Source organism: Onthophagus taurus, chromosome 1, assembly GCF_036711975.1.
Source record: "Onthophagus taurus isolate NC chromosome 1, IU_Otau_3.0, whole genome shotgun sequence".
Lineage (NCBI taxonomy): Eukaryota > Metazoa > Arthropoda > Insecta > Coleoptera > Scarabaeidae > Onthophagus > Onthophagus taurus.
The window spans coordinates 23,036,593-23,058,291 of record NC_091966.1 but is presented as its reverse complement, the minus strand read 5'-3'; the positions used below and the strand labels follow the sequence as shown (position 1 = coordinate 23,058,291).

General features: G+C 33.1%; 1 protein-coding gene across 1 annotated transcript; it reads right to left on the bottom strand.

The window, feature by feature from the left end:
- Positions 1-1,880: 1,880 nt before the first annotated feature.
- On the bottom strand, positions 1,881-21,699 carry LOC111414370 (COMM domain-containing protein 4). The gene is made up of 3 exons (XM_023045690.2): positions 21,142-21,699; positions 14,099-14,342; positions 1,881-2,105 (listed from the first exon to the last, which is right to left on the bottom strand). Exons 1-3 carry the CDS (start codon positions 21,280-21,282, stop codon positions 1,918-1,920), a joined length of 573 nt encoding a protein of 190 aa, XP_022901458.1. The 5' UTR covers positions 21,283-21,699; the 3' UTR covers positions 1,881-1,917.

The following is a 21,699-nucleotide window of genomic DNA, read 5'->3' as shown; positions in this document are numbered from 1 at the left end:
TGGCCTTCATCGATTTTGTGAATTCATTAGGGAAACATTTCCAGATGTAGATAAATTAATTAGCTCTTGCAAAAATTTTTTTAAAAGCTCCTCACAGAATTTCCTTGTATAGAGAAATGTGTCCAGATCTACCGTTACCTCCATCACCCGTAGTTACACGATGGGGTACTTGGCTAGAGGCTTGTTTATTTTATGCTCAACATTTCGTTGACATAAAAATCTGTGTAGTAATGCTGAAAAATGACGCTGTAAGTATAACGGAGTGTAATAGTTATTTATATTGCAAGTGGGCTAGAAACATAATTGCTGTACGAGTGTGAAGAATTGCACGACGAGGTCGTAGACCGAGTCGTGTAATCACACGAGTACTGTAATTATGCTCTAGCCCGCGTGTGATATACAGTATTTTATCTACGACTGCTAAAAATTACTAAAAAATCAATTTCTTTAAAAAAGTCTATTTGACATTTGAAATCATTGCATTATCTATAACTTAATAATGAAAGTATACAGGGCGTAGTTAAGGACCTAAGTCCTTCTCTTCCACTCAACCCTGTTTTATACATAAACATAAACCAAAAAAAAACACAAAATTAATAAACAAATGAAAAAAAAAAACAAATATTCTTAAAAATAAAACCAAAAGACAAAGAGTTATAAACTAAAAATAACTAAAGAAAACTAATCTATAATACGGAAAAACAAAACAAAAATATTCCCTTTTCTATATCTTGCCTACATCTTACGTTAAAATTTTAATTATAGTGCTCACTCATCATAACAAAGTCTGTTCACTGAATAAAACAGATCTCAAGTTGCGTGCACAGTTACCGCTGGTGGTGCCGATTTCAAAGTTCCCGGTAGGGGATTGTAAAGCTTCGGGAGGGTGAAAGTAAATGATTTTTGAAATAGTGCTGTTGCATGCTGCGGAGGAGAAATTAGACCCTTATTTCTAACATTTAGATTGTGGATATCCGTTCTGAACCTTATCTTATCACTTAAATAACGTGGTTCTCGCAACATTAAAAGTTTATGATAAAAAGTAAGCAATCTAAACTTTCTTCTATTAGCCATGTTTAACCAGCCAGCAACCTGTAACATATGAGAAACATGTTTTCGTCGTCTAAGTTTATAAATCATTCGTAAACAGGAATTTTGTACACGCTGTATTCGACATGCCGTATCAGTATCAAGACAAGGACCATATACAGTACTACCATAATCAAAATTACTAAGTATTAAACTGTCGCATAATCTTATTTTATTTGATGTCGTCAACAAATATCTACTAGCATATATCATTTTCAGAGCAGCAAACGATTTCCTAACTTTACTAGTAATATGTTCACGGAATCTTAAATCGCTATCAAGCTTTAAACCCAAGTTGCGAGACGTGTCCTTGACCTTTATTGGTTTACGATATTTACGAGGAAACGATAAATAAATTTGCGAGTCATCTGCGTAGAAGTTCACCTCGGAGTTTGATAATGTTCTAAGAAAATTACAGGTGGTAACTGCGGAACTCCGGTTTGAAGTTGTTTTGGTGTACATATCGGGTAGGCGGACCAACCAACCGTAGATATACATGTGATTAACCAAAATACATCTATATAATTATATTCAACTAATTTAGTAAAATTATGTTTGACCATGGTAAATGCGTAATTATTTCTAACTATAAGTTAAGAAAATTAGATTATTAATCATACTCCACAATAGAGTACTCCTATACATTTTTACACTTTTAGCCAATTCTTTCAGTAGGACTTATAGAGATTAAGTTCTATCTCATATTCGATCTTGAAAATACATCCAAAACGAACCACATGCTTCTCCTATTGATAAACAAATCTATTTAAAATAAATAAAACACATTGAGATAGGTTATATGTATATGTATTTATATAAAAAAATACATTATATATTATATGGATCGTCGATCATTTCTTTCATACTTTCTCTTATTCCTTTTAAATTTTCCAATAAAATATCACTAGTATATGGCGTCATCACAACTGTAGTTGATTTATCATTTATACTCATATTGAAATGCACCAAATTAGATTTTTCGTTGATATGCAACATGAAATTTTGCAATGGATTTACTAAAAAATAAAACCAACATTAATATTCTTATTTTTGATGAGAAAATATGGTATATGTTTTGTGAAATAACACAATAGAATACGTACAGTTTTAGACAGTAAATTAGAGGAATTAATATTATTGGCAAACTTTGATGTCAAAACTTACTTATATTATGAATTTAAAGATAATGTATCTTTGCTAAATATACAGTAATGATACAAAGGGTCCGATGACTTATTTATGTGCAGTCGATGTATGTTACTAGGAACGCGCGTAGACGGTGCTTCAAAACATAAAGGGGCCATCCCATGTGACTGCTTAAAAAAAATCGATTTTTTCTTATATACAGGGTGTCACACAAAAAACGCCCCAAGCTGTAACTCTGCTATTTATATTCCGATTTTCATGACCGAGGCATCAAATGAAATGGTTTGATGAATACTATGGTTCATGCTACAAATAAATTTTTTTCAAGGCCATCTTCAATTTTAAGCGATTATTAACTTTTGTTTTTCAAATTGCTTTATATATTTTTCTTCACGTCATTAGATAGAGATTGTTTTTCTGAATCCACTGATGTGCAATACATTCACTTTGAATGTAATTTTAGCAGAAAAAAGACACCTGTATATACAGGTTGTCGCACAAGAACGCCGTAAGCTGTAACTCTGTCATTTAACTTCCGATTTTTATGAACAAGGTATCAAATGAAATGGTTTGATGAATGCTATGATTCATGATACAAATAAACATTTTCCAACGCCATCTTCGATTTCAAGCGATTATCAATTCTTGATTTTCAAATTGCTCGGTATGTTTTTCTTCACGTTATGGGATAGAGATTTTTTTCTGAGCTCATCGATCTACAATACATTAACATTAATTGTAATTTTAGCAGAGAAAAACAACTAAAACATTTTCCGAACATTGTCTTACAAGGAGACATCGCAGTTGACTCTTCACCAATTTTGATGAATTTTTTTATGGTGAATCTATATTGAACATAAGTAAGTTCCCCCAGAGCTTTCGATCGAATGGCCCTTCTAAAGGGACTTATTAATTTTTTAAAGTTACGATTTTTGAGAGTTGTTGTTATAAGCTATAAAGCGAAGCCGTCTTACGTATCTGTCCGTAGTGCAGTGGATGAATGCCGCGCTCCTGTGCAGGAAGCCCAGGATCGGGATTCGGTTGTTTCAATTTTTTTTTGTTTTAATTATTTATTGTAATACTCCTACTCTATTATTTTATTTATATCAATATATACGTAATTATATTTATATATAATTGTAATTTTTTAATTACTTTTTATTATCACTATTTGGAATTTTTTAATAATTCCTTTTAATAAAACCTCATAACACGTGTTTTCTGTTTCAAAGGATATAACAGGACGTAAACTTATATTACAATTATATATAAATATAATTACGTATATATTGATATAAATAAAACAATAGATTAGGAGTATTACAATAAATAATTAATTGTAAAACAAAAAAAAAATAGAAACTCCGAGAATCCCGATCCTGGGCTTCTTGCGCAGGAGCGCGGCATTCATTCACTGCACTACGGACAGATATGTAAAACGGAGTCGCTTTATAGCTTATAACAACAACTCTCAAAAATCGTAACTTTAAAAAATTAATAAATCCCTTTAGAAGGGCCATTCGATCAAAAGCTCTGGGGGAACTTACTTATATTCAATATAGATTCACCATAAAAAAATTCATCAAAATTGGTGAAGAGTCAACTGCGATGTCTCCTTGTTAGTCACTTCTGTAATACTGCAGTGTTCCATGGAAAAAATAACACGCAAAACTGATAACAGTCATTAAATGCTATGTCAATGCCCGAAGCAGTTGTAAATGATACTTATAAGTTGTTTTTTCATTTATCCCATGGCACACTACAGTATAATACAAGTGACTTTAAGAGAATGTTCAGAAACTATATTAATGTTTTTCTATGCTACAATTACAATTAATGTTGATGTATTGTACATTAATGGATTCAGAAAAAAAACTCTATCCAATAGCGTGAAGAAAAACATACCGAGCAATTTGAAAATCAAATGTTGATAATCGCTAGAAATTGAAGATGGCGTTGGAAAAAGTTTATTTGTAGCATGAATCATAGTATTCATCAAACCATTTCATTTGATAGCTAGGTCATGATAATTGGAAGGTAAATGACAGAGGTACAGCTAGCGGCGTTCTTGTGTGGCAACCTGTATATACAGGTGTCTTTTCTCTACTAAAATTATATTCAAAATGGATGTATTGTACATCAGTGGATTCAGAAAAGCAATCTCTATCCAATGACGTAAAGAAAAATATATAGAGCAATTTGAAAAGCAAAAGTTAATAATCGCTTAAAATTGAAGACGGCCTTGGAAAAAATTTATTTGTAGCATGAATCATAGTATTCATAAAACCATTTCATTTGATACCCCGCTCATGAAAATCGGAATGTAAATGACAGAGTTACAGCTTGGGGCGTTTTTTGTGTGACACCCTGTATATTGCATTCAAATACAGTGTAGACTATGTGGGTAAATTCATTTTCCGATATTCGTAGCCGTTCGGAAATTACAGCGTTGAAAAGACCCTATATATCTGATTGAACCCCAACCAAATTAAACGCGTTTTTGTGAAAACTGTATTTTTCAAAACGGTGACCCTGATATCGCAAAATCTATCGAACAAATGCTTTTCCAATTTGAACGACTTATTCAGTACTCAGTGCCTGACTCAATCACTGTAGATACTTTACAAACTAATTCTGTTGGAAAGTGTGTTCAAAATATGAATAATATGCGTTAGCAGCGCGTCATTTACACAACTTAATACAATTTTTGAAAATGAGTTTTTTTCAAGTTTATAGCATTGCATCATGATTGGTAGAATGTACAGGGTGTCCAAATTTCGATGGGTTTGCAGGGTATCTCAGTTATTATGAAAGATAGAAAGTTGCGGCTTTCGCGAACCTGAGCTACTTTTTTGTGAAACTTACAATGGCACAAACCAAATTTTCATAGCCCTCTTCATTTTTGATATACATATACATATGTTTGAAATTTACGATTTTCAGACACCTCCTGTATCTCGGCTATCCAGAAACTTAGTAAAAAAGTAAAAACGGGTTCTAATAGATTTTTTCACGTGGAATCCAATGGTACACGTAGAATTTTTCTAGTCATCACGGTTTTTGAGTTATAAACACAGATCAAATACTGAATACTCAACTTCTAAAATACTTAACTCTTTATAACTCAAAAATCGTGATGACTAGAAAAATTCTACGTGCACCATTGGATTCTACGTGAAAAAATCTATTAGAACCCGTTTTTACGTTTCCGAATAGCCGAGATACAGGAGGTGTCTGAAAATCGTAAATTTTGAAACACTCCCTGTATATCAAAAACGAAGAGATCTATGAAAATTTGGTTTGCGCCATTGTAAGTTTCATAAAAAAGTAGCTCAGGTTCGCGAAACCCGCAACTTTCTATCTTTCATAATAACTGAGATACCCTGCAAACCCATCGAAATTTGGACACCCTGTACACGAATTTACGAAAAAAAATTAGTGGTTAATTTTGTCTAAACTTAACAAGAACAATTTTCCTTTCTCTAAATATACGGGGGCTTCGGGAAACTTACGGGAAAAACTATGAGGCGTGATAAAGTTTCCAAAGGCATAAACATTTAAGGATAATAAAACTTCATTACTGACAGTCGATAATTTTAAGGACGCCAAACAAAAACTTTGACGATGGTTAAAATTTAATGTCCGCAACTGTATCATTGTTGAAATTATTCAAATAACAGTGGTATCATTTAGAGTGGAAAACAAAATAATTTATTTTTAATTATTAATTTATTTTAAATCATGTAAACTATTAGTTAACCCTCCGCATACGAGTTGAATTAATGTCACATGCCACACTGGTGGGGTATGACATACCCCGGAAATAAAATACTATTTCTCTAAAATTTTACATAGAACACGATCTCGCGCGTCTTTTTTGTTTTCAATTTTTTCAGGTTTTCTGAAGCTGGGGTATATGATACCCCACCTCGTATGAGAAAGGTTACATATCACCCCTATTTTTAATACAAAGTACCTAGTAAATAAACTAGTAAGTTTTGAAGGTTTTATACAGCCTGTCTCCATAATGCGTGTATAACGGAAGACCACAGATTCCTTGGCTCAAAATAGGTTGATTTAAGTTAAGTTATCTATATCCAAAGTTGTTTCATATCGCCGTTAGAAATTTTAGAATTTTAGAAACACAGGAGTGATGGAAAAGTCATGTATTCACCGGATATTACTCCTTTTTTTTTTCTGGCTAGGCGGCAATTACATTATTATAATTTCTGAATAGCCCATTTAGTTCTGAATCGTTTTTGTCTTTTATAAGATTTTAATTACATAAGTGGTTAAGCCAGAAAAAAGGTATTTTTAAATATATGCAATCCTTGTTTACGTCATTGCAGTTGTAAAAGTTACCTCATCGTAGTTGGCACTGATTTCAACTAATTGCAATTTATGTGTAATGTGAATACAATAGCATTAATTGATCAAAAGCGTGGGAATTCAATGATCCTAAAAGCATACAGTAGGAAAAAACGTAGTCGTATTTAGTTGTTTCAGTACTAGAAAACAAAAATTTTTAATCAATTTTAAGAAACAAAAGGTAACAATAAACACAACAAACACAAAAAGTAGGAAATATTTACAAAAATTGTTCAAAATGACCACCGTTTTTCAAAATACATAAATTTACTAGTCGTAAAAAATTAAATTGCACTCTGTTCATTGTGTCGCGATTATTTAATGTATTAAATCCTAACAAAATTTTTCTTCGTAATTACTCTTCACTATCAATTGTAGAGGCATAGACTTTTTACTTCAATGTCCCCCAGAGAAAATAATCGTACGGTGTAAGTAGAGCTTGCAATACCGGGATCCCGGACAATTCTTGTCCGGTATTATAAACCGGTATTGATGGCAAAATATCGGTATTATTTTTATTTAGCGCCCTAGATGGCCAGGGGCGGTCGATGTCTTCGAAAACCGCCGTACTAGTTTGATGTTGTGCTGGAAAATGACGTAGAGGATTCGTGTTTGTTATCTATTTTCTGTCTGTTCTAAGTTTACATTTTCAAGTGACATTTTTTGACGTTTCATTAAAAAAATGCTAGCCGGAAGCGACCGATTGAAAACGACCGTGTTTGTTTAAAGCTGTGCTGGAAAATGATGTTGACCAAACAGAAATTTGTTATCTATCTTATGTCCGTACTAACCTCATTTTTTCAAGTGACATTTTTTGATCAGTGGGAATACCATCTACAAGAAATATCATTTTGTACTCTGACAGAATGTTGAAAATAACGAAGATTCAACCTTTGATGACGACAACTTAATGTTCGTGTACAATAAATTTGTCATACCTAACCAACAATAAAATAGTCTCTGCATACAACTATTTTTGGAGTTTTTACTCCATATTGGTGTTTCAGGTCAGTTTGATTCGTGTAATGTCCCACCAAGTATAACCGTAGTATGATAAGTCTGACAAACTACCAAGAGCCATTATGTTAAAGTTTCTTTCTTGAATCTGCACCTTTCCAGAAAATTCCAAAACAAGAATTCGAAAGAATTCCACAGAGGCAGTGAAGTTGAACCTTTGGACCAAGTGAAAGATAACAAAACAATAATGGTATCCAGACCTTTAAGTTTATTGGTACTTTGTACAGATTCCTAATATCTTTCCATTTTTTGATTATCTTCTCAGATTCTGTATCTTATGCTTTGTTGCCAATCTAAAAGTATAGTAGGAATTAACCTGTTGTTAGTAGAGATGACGCCGCAGAGGGCAAAAATTCTTACAATTAGATATATTTAGTGAGTAAACTTTTTTATAGTAATACCAGTATTAATACCGGTATCCCGGTTTTAAAAATTTTGAATACCGAATACCGGTATTGAGATTTTGGTCCGGTATTGCAAGCCCTACGTGTAAGGTCTGGTAATCTTACTGGCCATTTTATTGGGGCATCAGCTCCCCTTCCAATCCATCGACCAGGATATTGTTGGTTTAAATATTGCCGAACAGCTATCGTAAAATGTGGCGGAGCACCATCGTGCATGAACCTCATATCGCGACGAAGTAATAAAGGTAAATTTTCTAACATATCCGGTAACGACTGTCTTAATAAATTTAAATAAACTTTGCCATTTAACCGATTTGGCATTATGACCGATCCAATGATGTTATCGCCAATAATTCCAGCCCAAACATTGACCTTTTAATTGATGCTGATGATGGACTGCTGTGGTCATACGCGAATTTTCTTCAGCATAAACATGATCGGTGAATAAAATCCTTCTACTAAAATGTGGGTCGTGGATTGTTCCGTTTTGAATGAGTTGGCAGAAAGTCAAATGCATTTCGTGATCCACAGGTAAAAGCTCTTGTACTTTTTGAAGGTGGTATGGGTGTAATAATTTTATTACCTTATGGACAACATCATTAGAGACTTCTAGTTGATTTCCTAAGCGCCTCGTACTAACTCCTTTAGGATTTTCTGCCACTCTTTCAAGAACTCTTTCTTCCAACTCTACAGTTCGCCTTGTACGTTGACATCCACAATCTGTGTGTTTCGGTTTCAAGCTACCTGAGACTTCTTAGATATTTCCAAACGTTTGGTGATTTGGCACTGGACGATTAGGAAAATTTTCCCTATAGACTCGAACGCTTTTGCGACCATTAAATTGACATAGACCATAAACTAAAATCATATCTACTTGCTCATCATATGTGTAAGTATCCATTATAAAAATATCGTTATAGTAGACGGCACGAGAGCTGGCAGTAAATCATCGTTTTCCGCTCTTACAAATGCCATACGTAGTTCACAAACCGCTAGAGAGTAATGTGTGTTAGAAAGAGATAGCATTAGTTTGATATGTCTGCTGTACAATTCAAATGGCCACGTCAAAAAAGTACGTCTATTCTTCTAAGGGGTGTAACTCTATAATTATAAGCTCAAATCGAAACGTCTTGTGAGCGTTGTCATGAATCTGTTAGTGTTTTCACAAGTCGAAAATGTTTTTTTTAAAGGAAAATCATAAAATAAAATCATTAAATAATATCTTTGACAATGTTTGACATATAAACTTCATTCATCTCCATTACTAACATAACCTACATTTAAATGTATGTGGTGAAATAATCTAAGTCGTACGTCCATATCTTGATTCATACCATTTTTAAGCGATCTGTCACTGCCAGCTCTCGTGGTTTCTACTATAAACACGATTTATTGATGTTAACTGACAGTTAAATGCAAAGCATACTACAGTTATGTTTTATCATTGGAATAACACATGCATTATCCTTTTGTTTCTTAGAATTGATTAAAAGTTTCTCTTTGTCGCACTGAATCAACTAAATACGACTACGTTTTTCCCTAAAACTGTAAGCTTTGAGGATCATTGAATTCCCATGCTTTTGATCAATTAATGATATTGTATTGACGTTAAACATAAATTGCAATTAGTTGAAATCAGTGCCAACTACGATGAGGTAACTAATGTAACTGCAATAACGTAAACAAGGCTTGCAGATATTTAAAAATACCTTTTTTCTGACTTAATCACATATGTAATCTAAATCTTATAAGAGACAAAAACGCTTTAGAACTAAATGGGCTATTCAGAAATTACAATAATGTAATTGTCGCCTGGCCAGAAAAAAAAAATGAAGTAATATCCGGTGAACACATGACTGTTCCATCATTCCTGTGTTTCTAAAATTGTATCGAAAACTATAAAAACACGTTAATTGAACCTAGGAACTCACATCTGAAAAATGGTTTCAATTGATTTGCGCGTTTTCGAGTTATAAAAAAATAAAAGAATTCTTTTTACTAACTTTGAAGTCCTCTAGCGGCGAAATGAAGTATCTTCGGATATAGATAACTTATATCGACCTATTTTTAACCAAGGAATCTGTGGTCTTCCGTTGTACACGCATTTCGGAGACACCTGTATAATACTACTGTTTGAAGCTATTTTATATATCTCCTGAAAATATCGCAAAATCGAAGTTTTCAACGTGAACACCGTGAAATATTGCATCAATAAATAAATTTGTGGACATTCTTATATTTGTAAATATTTGTGCTCTAAGTTGTGCTGCAAGATTTCATGTTTTTCGCTCATAAGGGAAGTGACTGTGTCTCCCCGATTTCGATGAAATTTGGTAGTCATAGAATGGGCCAAAATAATGTTCGCACATTTTTTATACGTGCGGTAAAAGCCCCTGAGGCGAGTTATAGGGGTTGAAAGTTTGGAGAAAAAGTACGTTTTCACTTATATTTTGAAAACGAAAAGTGCTTTCGGGTTTATTTAAAAACCACCCTGTCGATTTTGATTACGTTAAATATACTTGTAGTGCATTGAAAAATATTAGTTAAGTGTTTTTTCTCATTCATCGTAGATCAACAATAGCGATGTTACGAGGGATATTTTATTTATTTATGAGTTAAACAGCAACTGACAAAAAAAATGGTTGGAAAAATAACAACATTTCTATCCCGAAAACAAATTGGAAATGTTGATCGAGTAAAAACTTTAGCAAAAGATTTTGCTAAAGAGGCAAAACTACAAATCCAAATATATGGACCTGAAAACACCTACAATTCGGATCAGAGCGGTTTTCACTTGGAATTCCATTCGGGAAGAACATTAAGCGATTTAGGAATTAAAAGCGTAGAAAGTATGGTCCAGTCGGTGTCATCTACAACGCACAGTTACATAATTCAACCCGTAATATCTGCTGATGGGAAACTTCTTTCACCACTTTTTATTGTTTTAAAAGAAACCTCAGGCAGCTTTGGACCGAGGGTAGCAACTACAATGTTTAAGGCAGACAATATATACGTTTTGGCATCAAAATCTGGAAAGTTAACTTTAGAACACATGAAAAATTGGCTACAAAATGTATATTTTCCAAATAGTGGTTCTAAATCATTATTATTATGAGATTCTTGGAGTGGCCATTGTCCGGAAGTTATTAGTGAAATAACTCCATCAGATGCTAATTTTAATCATTTATCTATACCTGCAGTTACAACAGGTCAAATACAGCCCCTAGATGTATTTGGTTTCAGAATATGGAAAAATTTTATTAGAAGATTCTCTGATCAGATTATTCTTTACCAGTATGATGTCATTTTACATCAGAGGGATAATATATTAAAATTGCAATCCCTAACGCATAACCAGTTGTCTTCCCCTCGGTTTATAAACGTTTTTAAATACGCATGGTTTGCAAGTGGCTATATAGAGGAGACACCAGATCATTTTGAAAATCCCGTGGTTTGCTTTTCGAGTGAGAAGCCAATGTGCATGGTGTATAAAATCCTTATGTTTAAAACATTTTTTCCACGATTTTCATTTTTTCCAACACTATGTAGAATAAAAATAGATTTAACATTGAACATAAAAAACGTCAATTAGTAATATAAAATAAACTACTTTGGTATAATCAAGCATATTTTTTGTCAGTTGCTTTTTAACTCATAAATAAATAAAATATCTCATTTATCTAGTAGTTTTATATTTATTATTTAAAGAAAATGAGGGTAGTTCACCTCGTGGAACATCGATATAGATAGATTTAAAAAAAAACAATACTACATTTAACAAATTACGATGGCAGTTTTCATTTTAGAGTTAAAAAAAAACCTCTAATTTGTAACCTTTATAACCAGTTTCAAAAATTTTTACTTCAAATATAAAACAAACGCAGTGCTAAATTTCGTCGTAATCAACAAGTAACGCCCGGGATAGAATTAATTTTTAAGGGGTGGTTAACCCCAACAATGCTGTGTTATGCCTTATTTTACACTAAACATTTTATTGTGCGACTAATTTACGGTTTTGTTTAAAGTATTTTCAAAATACCTGACAGTTTTATCACATCATTCTTACGAAAAGTAGTTACATGTTAACCTTCGTAACATCGCTAGGGTTAATCTACGATGAATAAGAAAAAACACTTAGCTAATATTTTTGAATGCACTATAAGTATATTTAACGTCATCAAAATCGATAGGGTGGTTTTTAAATAAACCCGAAAAAATAGGGGTAGTTCGCCCCTTTTAACCCTCTGGTATATGTGTGATACATCAAAAGCTATTTTAAAATGAATATCAGCTACAATTTACGAAATTTTGATAGCACTTTTCGTTTTCAAAATATAAGTGAAAACGTACTTTTTCTCCAAACTTTCAACCCTTATAACTCGCCCAGAGGCTTTTATCGCACGTATAAAAAAATGTGCGAACCTTATTTTGGCCCATTCTATGACTGTACCAAATTTCATCGAAATCGGTGAGACACAGTCGTGATACTTCCCTTGTCAGTAGAAATTTAGGAGTGATACACTTTATACTGTCTTTATTAACCACAACTATGTTTGCTGAAGTTAATCTTCTAATACTACTGTTAACTCGCAGTATAATAAATTCCGATATACTTGATAATGTTATGTTCAGAAGAATTTCTACGTCACAACATTGCAGGCATAAAAACCCTTAAACGGTTAAATTTTAATAGTGTCTTAATCCATTCATTTCTAAAAGGGAGAGTCATTTAAAAAATGCGCATTTTCAACAAAACAGTATACAGCGTAATGTTCTATGCCCAATAACACAATCTGATAATACGATAATCTACTCAATTGTGTTAGTAAAAAGCTGCAAAAACGTGAATGATAAATAATTATTAAATTACACAAAAAAAGCTTTTCCAAAAATGTTATTATCATTTTGAACCAAGAACTTACAAAAGAATTTATTGTGAAATCATACATATTTCTCTTTCTATTATTTTTTCTATGATGGTTATTCGGAGTCAAGACTGGGAATAATTGCTTGAAAACGTTATATTTAGTTTCTAGTAAATGAATATTCTCCGGTCACAAAATAGCTATAATCAGTAGTAAACTGTTATGGTTGAAACACGGAATCAATTTCTTAAAACATTTATTTTGTCTCCCTTTCAATTTAGAACCACTATTACTTGTATAATTCTAATGCAACATTTTGCAGTATTAGTGTTATTTATAACAATATATGTATATATCGTGTAATGTAATGTAATTCAAAAATAGCTTCCTAAACTAAAATTATTTATCTCTATGCAAAAGTGTGATGTACAACCATATTCGTCTTTATTTTCTGTTACAAAAATGCCGGAACAAATCTTTTTCATTAAGAAACAACATTTTTCGGGAAAATTATAAGTATATGTAGATATACGTGTTAACAGAAATAAAACTCGAACTAAAACTAGAACTAACACTAGCACACCAGAAAGTTTCTTTCTTTTTTTGTCTTTTGAAAAAGTGTTTGACGTTTTGGATGCCATGTTGCAATCTTCTTCAGAAACAACTTCGAACTTGTTTCTGAACACTCTTTGAGGTCGTGAAACCCTTTTTTCGATCGGGTTAACCCGCAACCCGAAAGTTTTTATTTCTAAGTCTACTGTTAGTTCTAGTTTTAGTTCAATTAACACCAACCGTGAAAGCCTTCATACTTATAGAAATAAAAGTTGTTGTGTTGTTAGTGAAGGCGGTTCTTTTGGCTCACAATGCACATGTATAGACTTTATATCATCGTTATATGTTACAAGCCAATTACAATATCATCATTAACCAACACACGTTTCTATTTTTTATTAGTTTTTTATTTTTCTTTGTGGAACTTCCGATTCATTCAGACATTTTTGGTAAGATTATTAACCCAACTCAGGTGTTTTTAGCGTTCCTGTTTTGAAAGGTCACTTATTTTCCAACAGGTTATACAATTTGTTGTATAATTTTTTTTTATTCACATTAAACTTGTTCATAATAATTTTAATTAAACTGTCACATTGTTTAAAAGTGTTATGGTATTAGTTTAGGAAACTATTTTTCATTCTTATGAAAAAAGAATACTTTTTAAAGATGATCCTTTTAACTTTGTAGCAATATCCAAACAATTCTCGCTCGTCACCCTTTTGATGGAAGTGCTGTGTTCACGTGGTAAACCCAATTGTTGTAATTCGCTATGTAAAGCATTGTGGTCACAGTTAAATTTGATAGTCGATGTCAATATAAAACCCAAACAAGCTATACAGGCTTTTAAATCAATTGCTTCATCAAGTTTTGAATCAGTAAAAATCTGTTCGGCTTTTTCTATCTACAATATTTTTATTATTTCATTAATTAACATAACTTTTAAGGGATATTCAATAAAATAAATTCTCTAGACAACCTATGAAAGACAGATAGCCTATGGCAACATTATTCAAAACCAGTTATTAACGCGTTTAGATACTTATTAGTATTAAATTATCGCTGTGAGAATTATATAAACAATATTGTGTACCACCTTACTCTAAATAATCGACAGAAAATCTACATAAATTTAAGATTTTCGCATTTTTTAACAGTGTTATATTACATTCATTCATAGTACTTAAGGCGTTCCACTTGAGCGGATAATCTTGTATCAGGTCAGTGAAAAGTTATAGAAAAACAGTTACATTTTTTGTTTAAGGAACACCATAATATTTACTCAAAATAAAAGTGAGTAAAAATGTATGCCACGTAACATACCTACACTTGACAGTTTTTAGAATAATGTCAAAAGAATACAGACTGTCCCGTATCTTCCGCATCAGAGCATTATACGGTTGAAGGATACATTATTCTGAAGCGATTTTTCTAATAAAATTTTGTCGACATTTTTATAATAACCGTACGGGAACTGTTTAAAGTCGTCCAATAGCAGAATTTAATATTCACGGATAAAGTTTATTTCTCTTTCCGTGCCGAATCTATTGGTGAGTACACGTGGTATCGATTGCCTGAGTCTGATTTACGATCTCCTATTGGATGACTTTAAACAGTTCCCGTGCGGTTGTTATAAACATTTCGGAAAAATTTTATTAGATAAATCGCTTCAGAATAATGTATTCAACCATATAATTCTTTGATGCGGAAGATAGGGGACACCTGTATATGTGAGGATATTGATTTAATAAAAAAACTATTTTTGTTTAAATAAGTTGAGATCTTGGTAAAATATATTTGGAGTATTTGCAACGAAGGAGCAATCTCCTCCGTTACGGCGGAGACAGAAGGGGCTACTACGTCACCTGGAGTGGATGGTATTTCTTTTGTATTTTTTTAGAACGCCTTAGGGGCAGTTATTATTTTTCTGGTGTCGCTTAAAAATAGGATTAACGATGGGGATCCTATTCTTGATGGCTGGAGAGACATTTGTGTTATTCCTATACCTAAGATCGGCAGAACACCTGCTAGCAGCCGTGATTGGAAAAGGTTATTCTGAATAGAATAGAATAGCAGCTGAAGAATAAGAATGAGTTAGATACATACCAGTTTGGTTTTATAAAGGGGATGGGAGTGGGACAGTGCTTGCTTTCGAGAGGGGTAACGTGGTGGTGGCCTATTTATGCATGTGGAGTCTGCATATGATAATGTAGCTATCCCTATCCTTCTTCGAATTTTGGAATAAAAGAAGATTCTGGGAGATTTAAGTCGAATTTTACATAATCTCTTAAAGGACAAGAAATTGAACCTAAGTTATAATCATGCAAGAATGGGCAGTAGAAAAAAGGATATCTTATAAAGGATTAGCCCAGGGTAGTCCATTGAGCCCCTTACTATTTAATATCTACATGAGCGATTTGAATGAAAGCGTTTCAGGATCTGGTGTGAAGGCTGTCATTTATGAAGATGATGTAGTCCTCTTGGCAAAGGCTGCTGTTGATTCCTTCAACGGAGCACTGGTTGAAATGTAATTATATGGAGATTAGATTAGAGGTATTGATACGATGAACGGTGTATTGAAGTGATGGAATCCATAAAGCACCTTGGTGTGTGTTTAAATTCCAAATTATTGTGAAAAGAACAGATGTTGAACATCGTGTTATCGTGTAACAAGCCATGCATATTATAAGCCTATCTCTGTTCTCCAGTTATATTCGTATTACTGTAGAGGTCACTGCTAAAATTTAGAATTGAATATTATTTATGGATGTTTTTCCCTTTGCGGAAATATCTGCTTGATAAACTAAAGACGATTCAGTTTCAGTGCGCTAAAGTGGCTTTGGGTATGTCAAAGTTGTTACCTACTGACGCGTTGATGGTGAAGGTGGGTGATCTTCCTATAGATATAAGATTTAAATTGTTACTAAAGAAGTTTATTATCAAAAATTATACATTGAGACCTAATGTTTTTGCCACACTGCTAACACTGTATTCAATTTACAGAAATAAAAAGACAACATCAAAGATAGCCTTAGTTGTGATGAGTATGTATAAGGAGGTAGCACCTAGACTAAATAATTTAAGAAGAACTAAGAAACTGGATCAGTGATGGGCGCTGGGTAAATACTCGGCGGGTAGGTATTTCTAAAATGGGTATTTATTCGAGTATTTACCCCGGGCCAGGGTAAATACCCAAACAGTGGGTATAAAAGTGATACCAGTAAAAATATAAGAGATTCAAAAAAAAATGAAGAGGAAGATGATGAGGACGTTGAAGACGTCGAATTGTCAACAATCAAAGACGTATTATCATTAGACGAATCTGTCGTAATTTAGATTAGATCAAGTTATTATGATTATTATCATCAAGGAGTCCCCTCCGTCCATTGTTGGACATAGACCTCCCCTATTCTGTTCCATTCGATTCTATTCTGTGCTGTCTGAATCCAATTGTTGGTCATTCTTTTGACGTCTACTTCGTCTGTTCGCTCGCGGTCTTCACTCAAGCAACCGTTTTGTCCACCGCTCATTCGTCATTCGCGCGACATGACCCGCCCAGTTCCACTTAAGCTTTGCCACAATGTTGACCACATCATTTACGCCAGTTCTTCTTCATAGGTCTTCATTTCGTATGCAGGATCGATCCCTCCATCTATCTTTGCGTTACTTGGAATCTCCTGGCAGTGGGTACCGTTAATGTTAAAGTTTTATGTCATAACCGGAAACACGCATTGATTGAAAGCCTTTCTTGGCCTTTTCTCTTGAAGATGTCTCTAAGTTTCCCGTAGGCTGCCCATACGACTGTGATCCTTCTGTTTAGTGCGCTTGTTTGATTATCTCTCGATTCACGAACCTCATAGCCAAGATATACATAGCTGTCAACCCTCTCAATCTCATTATCCCCAATGTTAATGTTAGAGCAGTGAACAAGATTTATCATACATTTTGATTTCTCCTTGTTGATATTTAGCCCGACTCTTGCACACACCTCATTTAAGTCGGTCAGCATTAGTTTAATCTCTCCAAGGCTATCCAATATAAGAACTATAGCGTCCGCGTAGCGCAAATTACTTTAGCATTGCAATCAATGTTTATGCCTTTTTGGGTCCAATCCAGTTGTTTAAATGCACTTTCCAGGACTGTGATGAACAATTTGGGTTCATCAGTGTATCGCCTTGTTTTACTCACAATCAGTACTTTACTACTTCTACTCTCTTCAGTAGTTTCATGCAATTTTATCGTGATTGTAGCATTCTTGTAGATGTTATAAATAAGTTTGGTATATCGATAATCGACTCTGCATTCTTGAAGTGCTTGCAAAACTGCCATCAACTCTATTTAAATTAAATTTTAGAAATACCTCTAAATACCCATCTTGGGTAAATATCCCCGGGTATATATCCAGGAAATTTACCCTTGAAAATAAATACCCGGGTATTTAACAACACTGAACTGAATGTATTCGCTCAAATGTTAGAAATGGTCAACAGTCCGATAATGTTAGGAATTCCGGCAATTAAAAGCACTCTTTCTATTGACGGCTCCATTTAATGTAATTTTTAACGAATCTCATAAACTGTGGTCGAATGACATTTTTCACTTCAAAGACTGGATCTGTGCGAGAAAAGGAATATATAGGGTTTGGAGTACATTGTCCAGCATTGGGACTGAGGGTTTCTGGAAGGATGCCATTCGGATTGTCCATTTTTGTGATTGAAGTGTTTGCCATCTGCTGGACGCTTAATTATACATTGAATCATGATATTTCGTCAGCAATTATATTTACAGATTCTCTTAGTACTTTAACATCATTGAAGAATTGTGGTGGCGTCAAACTAGACAGGCATTATTTCATATAAAGTGACAGGTATAATTATTCAATGTATTGAGAAAAAGATCAACATTGTCCTGTGTTGGATACCGGCACATAAAGGTAATGAGGGAAACGAAGTGGCTGATTCGCTGGCGGGTGGGGACGGTAGAAGGTAGACTGGAGAGATATCGTTGGAAACTTTCAAACGGAAGCGCCAGATGAATGGCAGCAAGAATGGCATAATTCAAGAGTGCTTAAGGGGAAGACATTGGGATATATTAGGCCCATGTGTTAAAGGAAAATCTTGGTTCAAGGACAAAATTAATATAAATAAACATTTTGTTGCAACAATATACAGATTGAGAGTGGATCATAGCTTGTTCCCGTCACATTTGTATAGTATAGATTTGGCTACGTCGTCTTCATGTGGGGAGATAAGGGATTTAAATCATATTTTTTTGAATGTGATAATTGTAAGGTTGGTAGTGATTATTGGTAGGAGAATTATTGAGGTTAAGACTTCGTTAGATTGCGTAATCACCGATAGAAATATACACAAATAATCGATGTTAGAACATTAAATTCGGTAAATGTAGGCAGTGAACATAGTTTGGTACTGGGCAACTTTAGAATCAAAATAATACTTACGATTAGACAAAAAAAACAGAACAAATGATCATAGAAAAACTAAATATAGAATCATTATGCTCAGAATATGATGGAATATAATGATTAATAGTCAATTAAAAACGAAGAAGATAAACATAAGCTGGCAGAAGATAGTAACATATAAAATGCAGTGACGGAAGCACAAGGGAAACGAACTATCACAGTAAACAGCAACAGATGTAACAACAGAACGCTGTGATTTTGCTAAGAAAGGATTACGAAGAAAGAATTAAAGATAAATGTAAAGAAAAACGATTGGCCTATTTAAAGTACAGAACACTAAAAACCGCAGAAGTCCACGAAACCTATAAATAAGATCGAAACGAATCAAGCTTTCTAGTAAGATCCATTAAAAATGGCTACTGGAAAAAATTCTCCGAAAAGTTAGAGGGCTTTTATGGAACACAAATACAGGTGTGGAAAATAATGAAACAACATAGAGAAGTAACAGAATTCATATAAAATATACAAACCACAGATCAGACAAGATATACAAATAACGTATGAAGAAGTGAAAGAAGCTGTGAAAATGTTAAGAAATAGAAAATCACCAGAACGAAATTGAAACGAGAACTAACAAGTCTAAATCAAAAAATCTGATTACAAAGTAAAATAGCTGATGCCTGGAAAAGTAGTGTAATGATTCTCATGTTTAAGAAAGATAATAGACAGGAACCAAGCAACTATCGAAGTATACATTTATTAGACACAGCACTGAAAATAACTTGCAACTTGTAATAACAAGAGAAATTGAAGATTATGCACTAATGCAGTATTCGTCCTGCGTCAAGTGATTCAAAGAATTACACATATTTTTAACACCACAAGGAGGAAATATAGCATCGAAATATCCGCAGAAAATAGAAGATGTATGACCATGTCTAAACAACCCTGTACATGTAAGATAGAAATCAATTCACCATAGGGCGACAAATCAAATTTCAATATCTGAGCGTGGATACAACAGGTAACAAAAGCAAATAAAATAACTGGATGCCTCAACCAACTGATTTGACAAAACAAACATTAATCCAACCACAAAAACAAGAATATACAAAAGACTATTATGACTTTTACAGCGAAACGTTACCAAATACATCATAAACAAGAAAACTTCTTGAGACAACTGACAACAAATTCTTAGGGCTTTGGGGAAAGCTTTATAGGACAGACAACAAAGTGAAAATAGAAGAAAGGAGTGCAAAGTAAAAAATATTAACAAATGGGTACTAAACAGAAAACAAGAAGAGAACCAACACATCAACAGAAAGGCAAACAACAGACTTGTGTGAGTAGCAAGATTAGTACCATATCTTCCAATCTCTTCTGTGGCCTTCCCTTCCATGTCACTCCATGTGTTTTTCTTTTTATTATCATTGAAAGGAGTCTTTCAATGCCAATATTTTTTTATATTTCTTTTTTTTTCATCCTCCAAATATTTGGTTTTGATTCTGCTTTGCAGCATTACATTTATTTTTCCTTATTAATTCTTAATTACCATACTATAGCAGCTTCTTTCATTGTTTTGTATATTTCCTCCGCAGCTTTCATTGTTCTGCTCATAATATTGATACCATCTGCATATAAAGTTTCCTTGAGACCTTCTCTTTTGATTGTGAGGAAATGTTATCAATACCTGATACTTTCCTATTTTTTTATGCATTGTGAGTTTCATCTATTGTATTTTTTTCATTGCATTTCTTCTCCATGTTCTCATCATTCCCACACTTTATATTCTGAGTACTTTTCCTTATTTCCCATTGGTTTAATACTCAACAATTTGAAATATTCCTACCAAGCATTTTTAATTTTTTAGATATCTCTAATTATTTGATTCTTCATGTCTTTGCATAGTCGGTGAGGATTAAAAAACTTAAATATTGTATAATATACAAGATATTCCATTAAAAAAAGTAAGCTTGTTTTTCTATGACTTCTTAATTAATACAGTATACTTAATTTTGCTGTAACAAAATACATAAATTATCTCTAAAACTGTGTATCATTTATAACTGGCTATGTCTTTAAGAAATAAAATGCATAGAATTAAGAGTCTTCATTTAAATTAAGTATATAAACATGAAAATAAAAGATTTTTTAAAACTCATTAAATTCATAATATTAAAATTCATTTAAAAACGTTTATCAAAGTAAATTTTACCTACAGTAAATCATAGTTCTCTAAAGGATTTATTTTATTCAATAATGTAATAAACATTACATCAATTGGTGGGCTTATAATTCCTTGAGCAACAACTTGTGTTAAAGATTTTAATTTTACAGATGATAACTTTGAGAGCATATTTATCTCGGCTAAAACCCAATCCGGGCAATCTGCATCCCCACAAAATCTAAATCTCATCGTGATATTTTAAATATATCAATTTTACTTCTGACAATATGTACTGGTGGTAGAACAAAACTTTTACATGAACACTTGTTTCCAGATATAAAATCAAAAGATCCGATTCTTGCAATACAGTTGCTACAGTTTATTTTACCTTTACACCAGTTACTTTCTTGGACCGATTGTAATATCCACTCAGGAAGGTTAACTTCAGATATACACAACAAATCTGTTAAGGAAGTACAATTTTCGTTATTGTGCTCTGTGATTACAACGTCCGAATGTGCGTTGAGATATAATGATGTAGATTGTTCGTCAAAAAGTACTTGGTTACACCGTTTACACTTAATTATTACACTCATAACAATTATTTCTCATTATAATACCACAGAATTATGTTAACCTCAAATAGTCAAAACGTATACATGACAA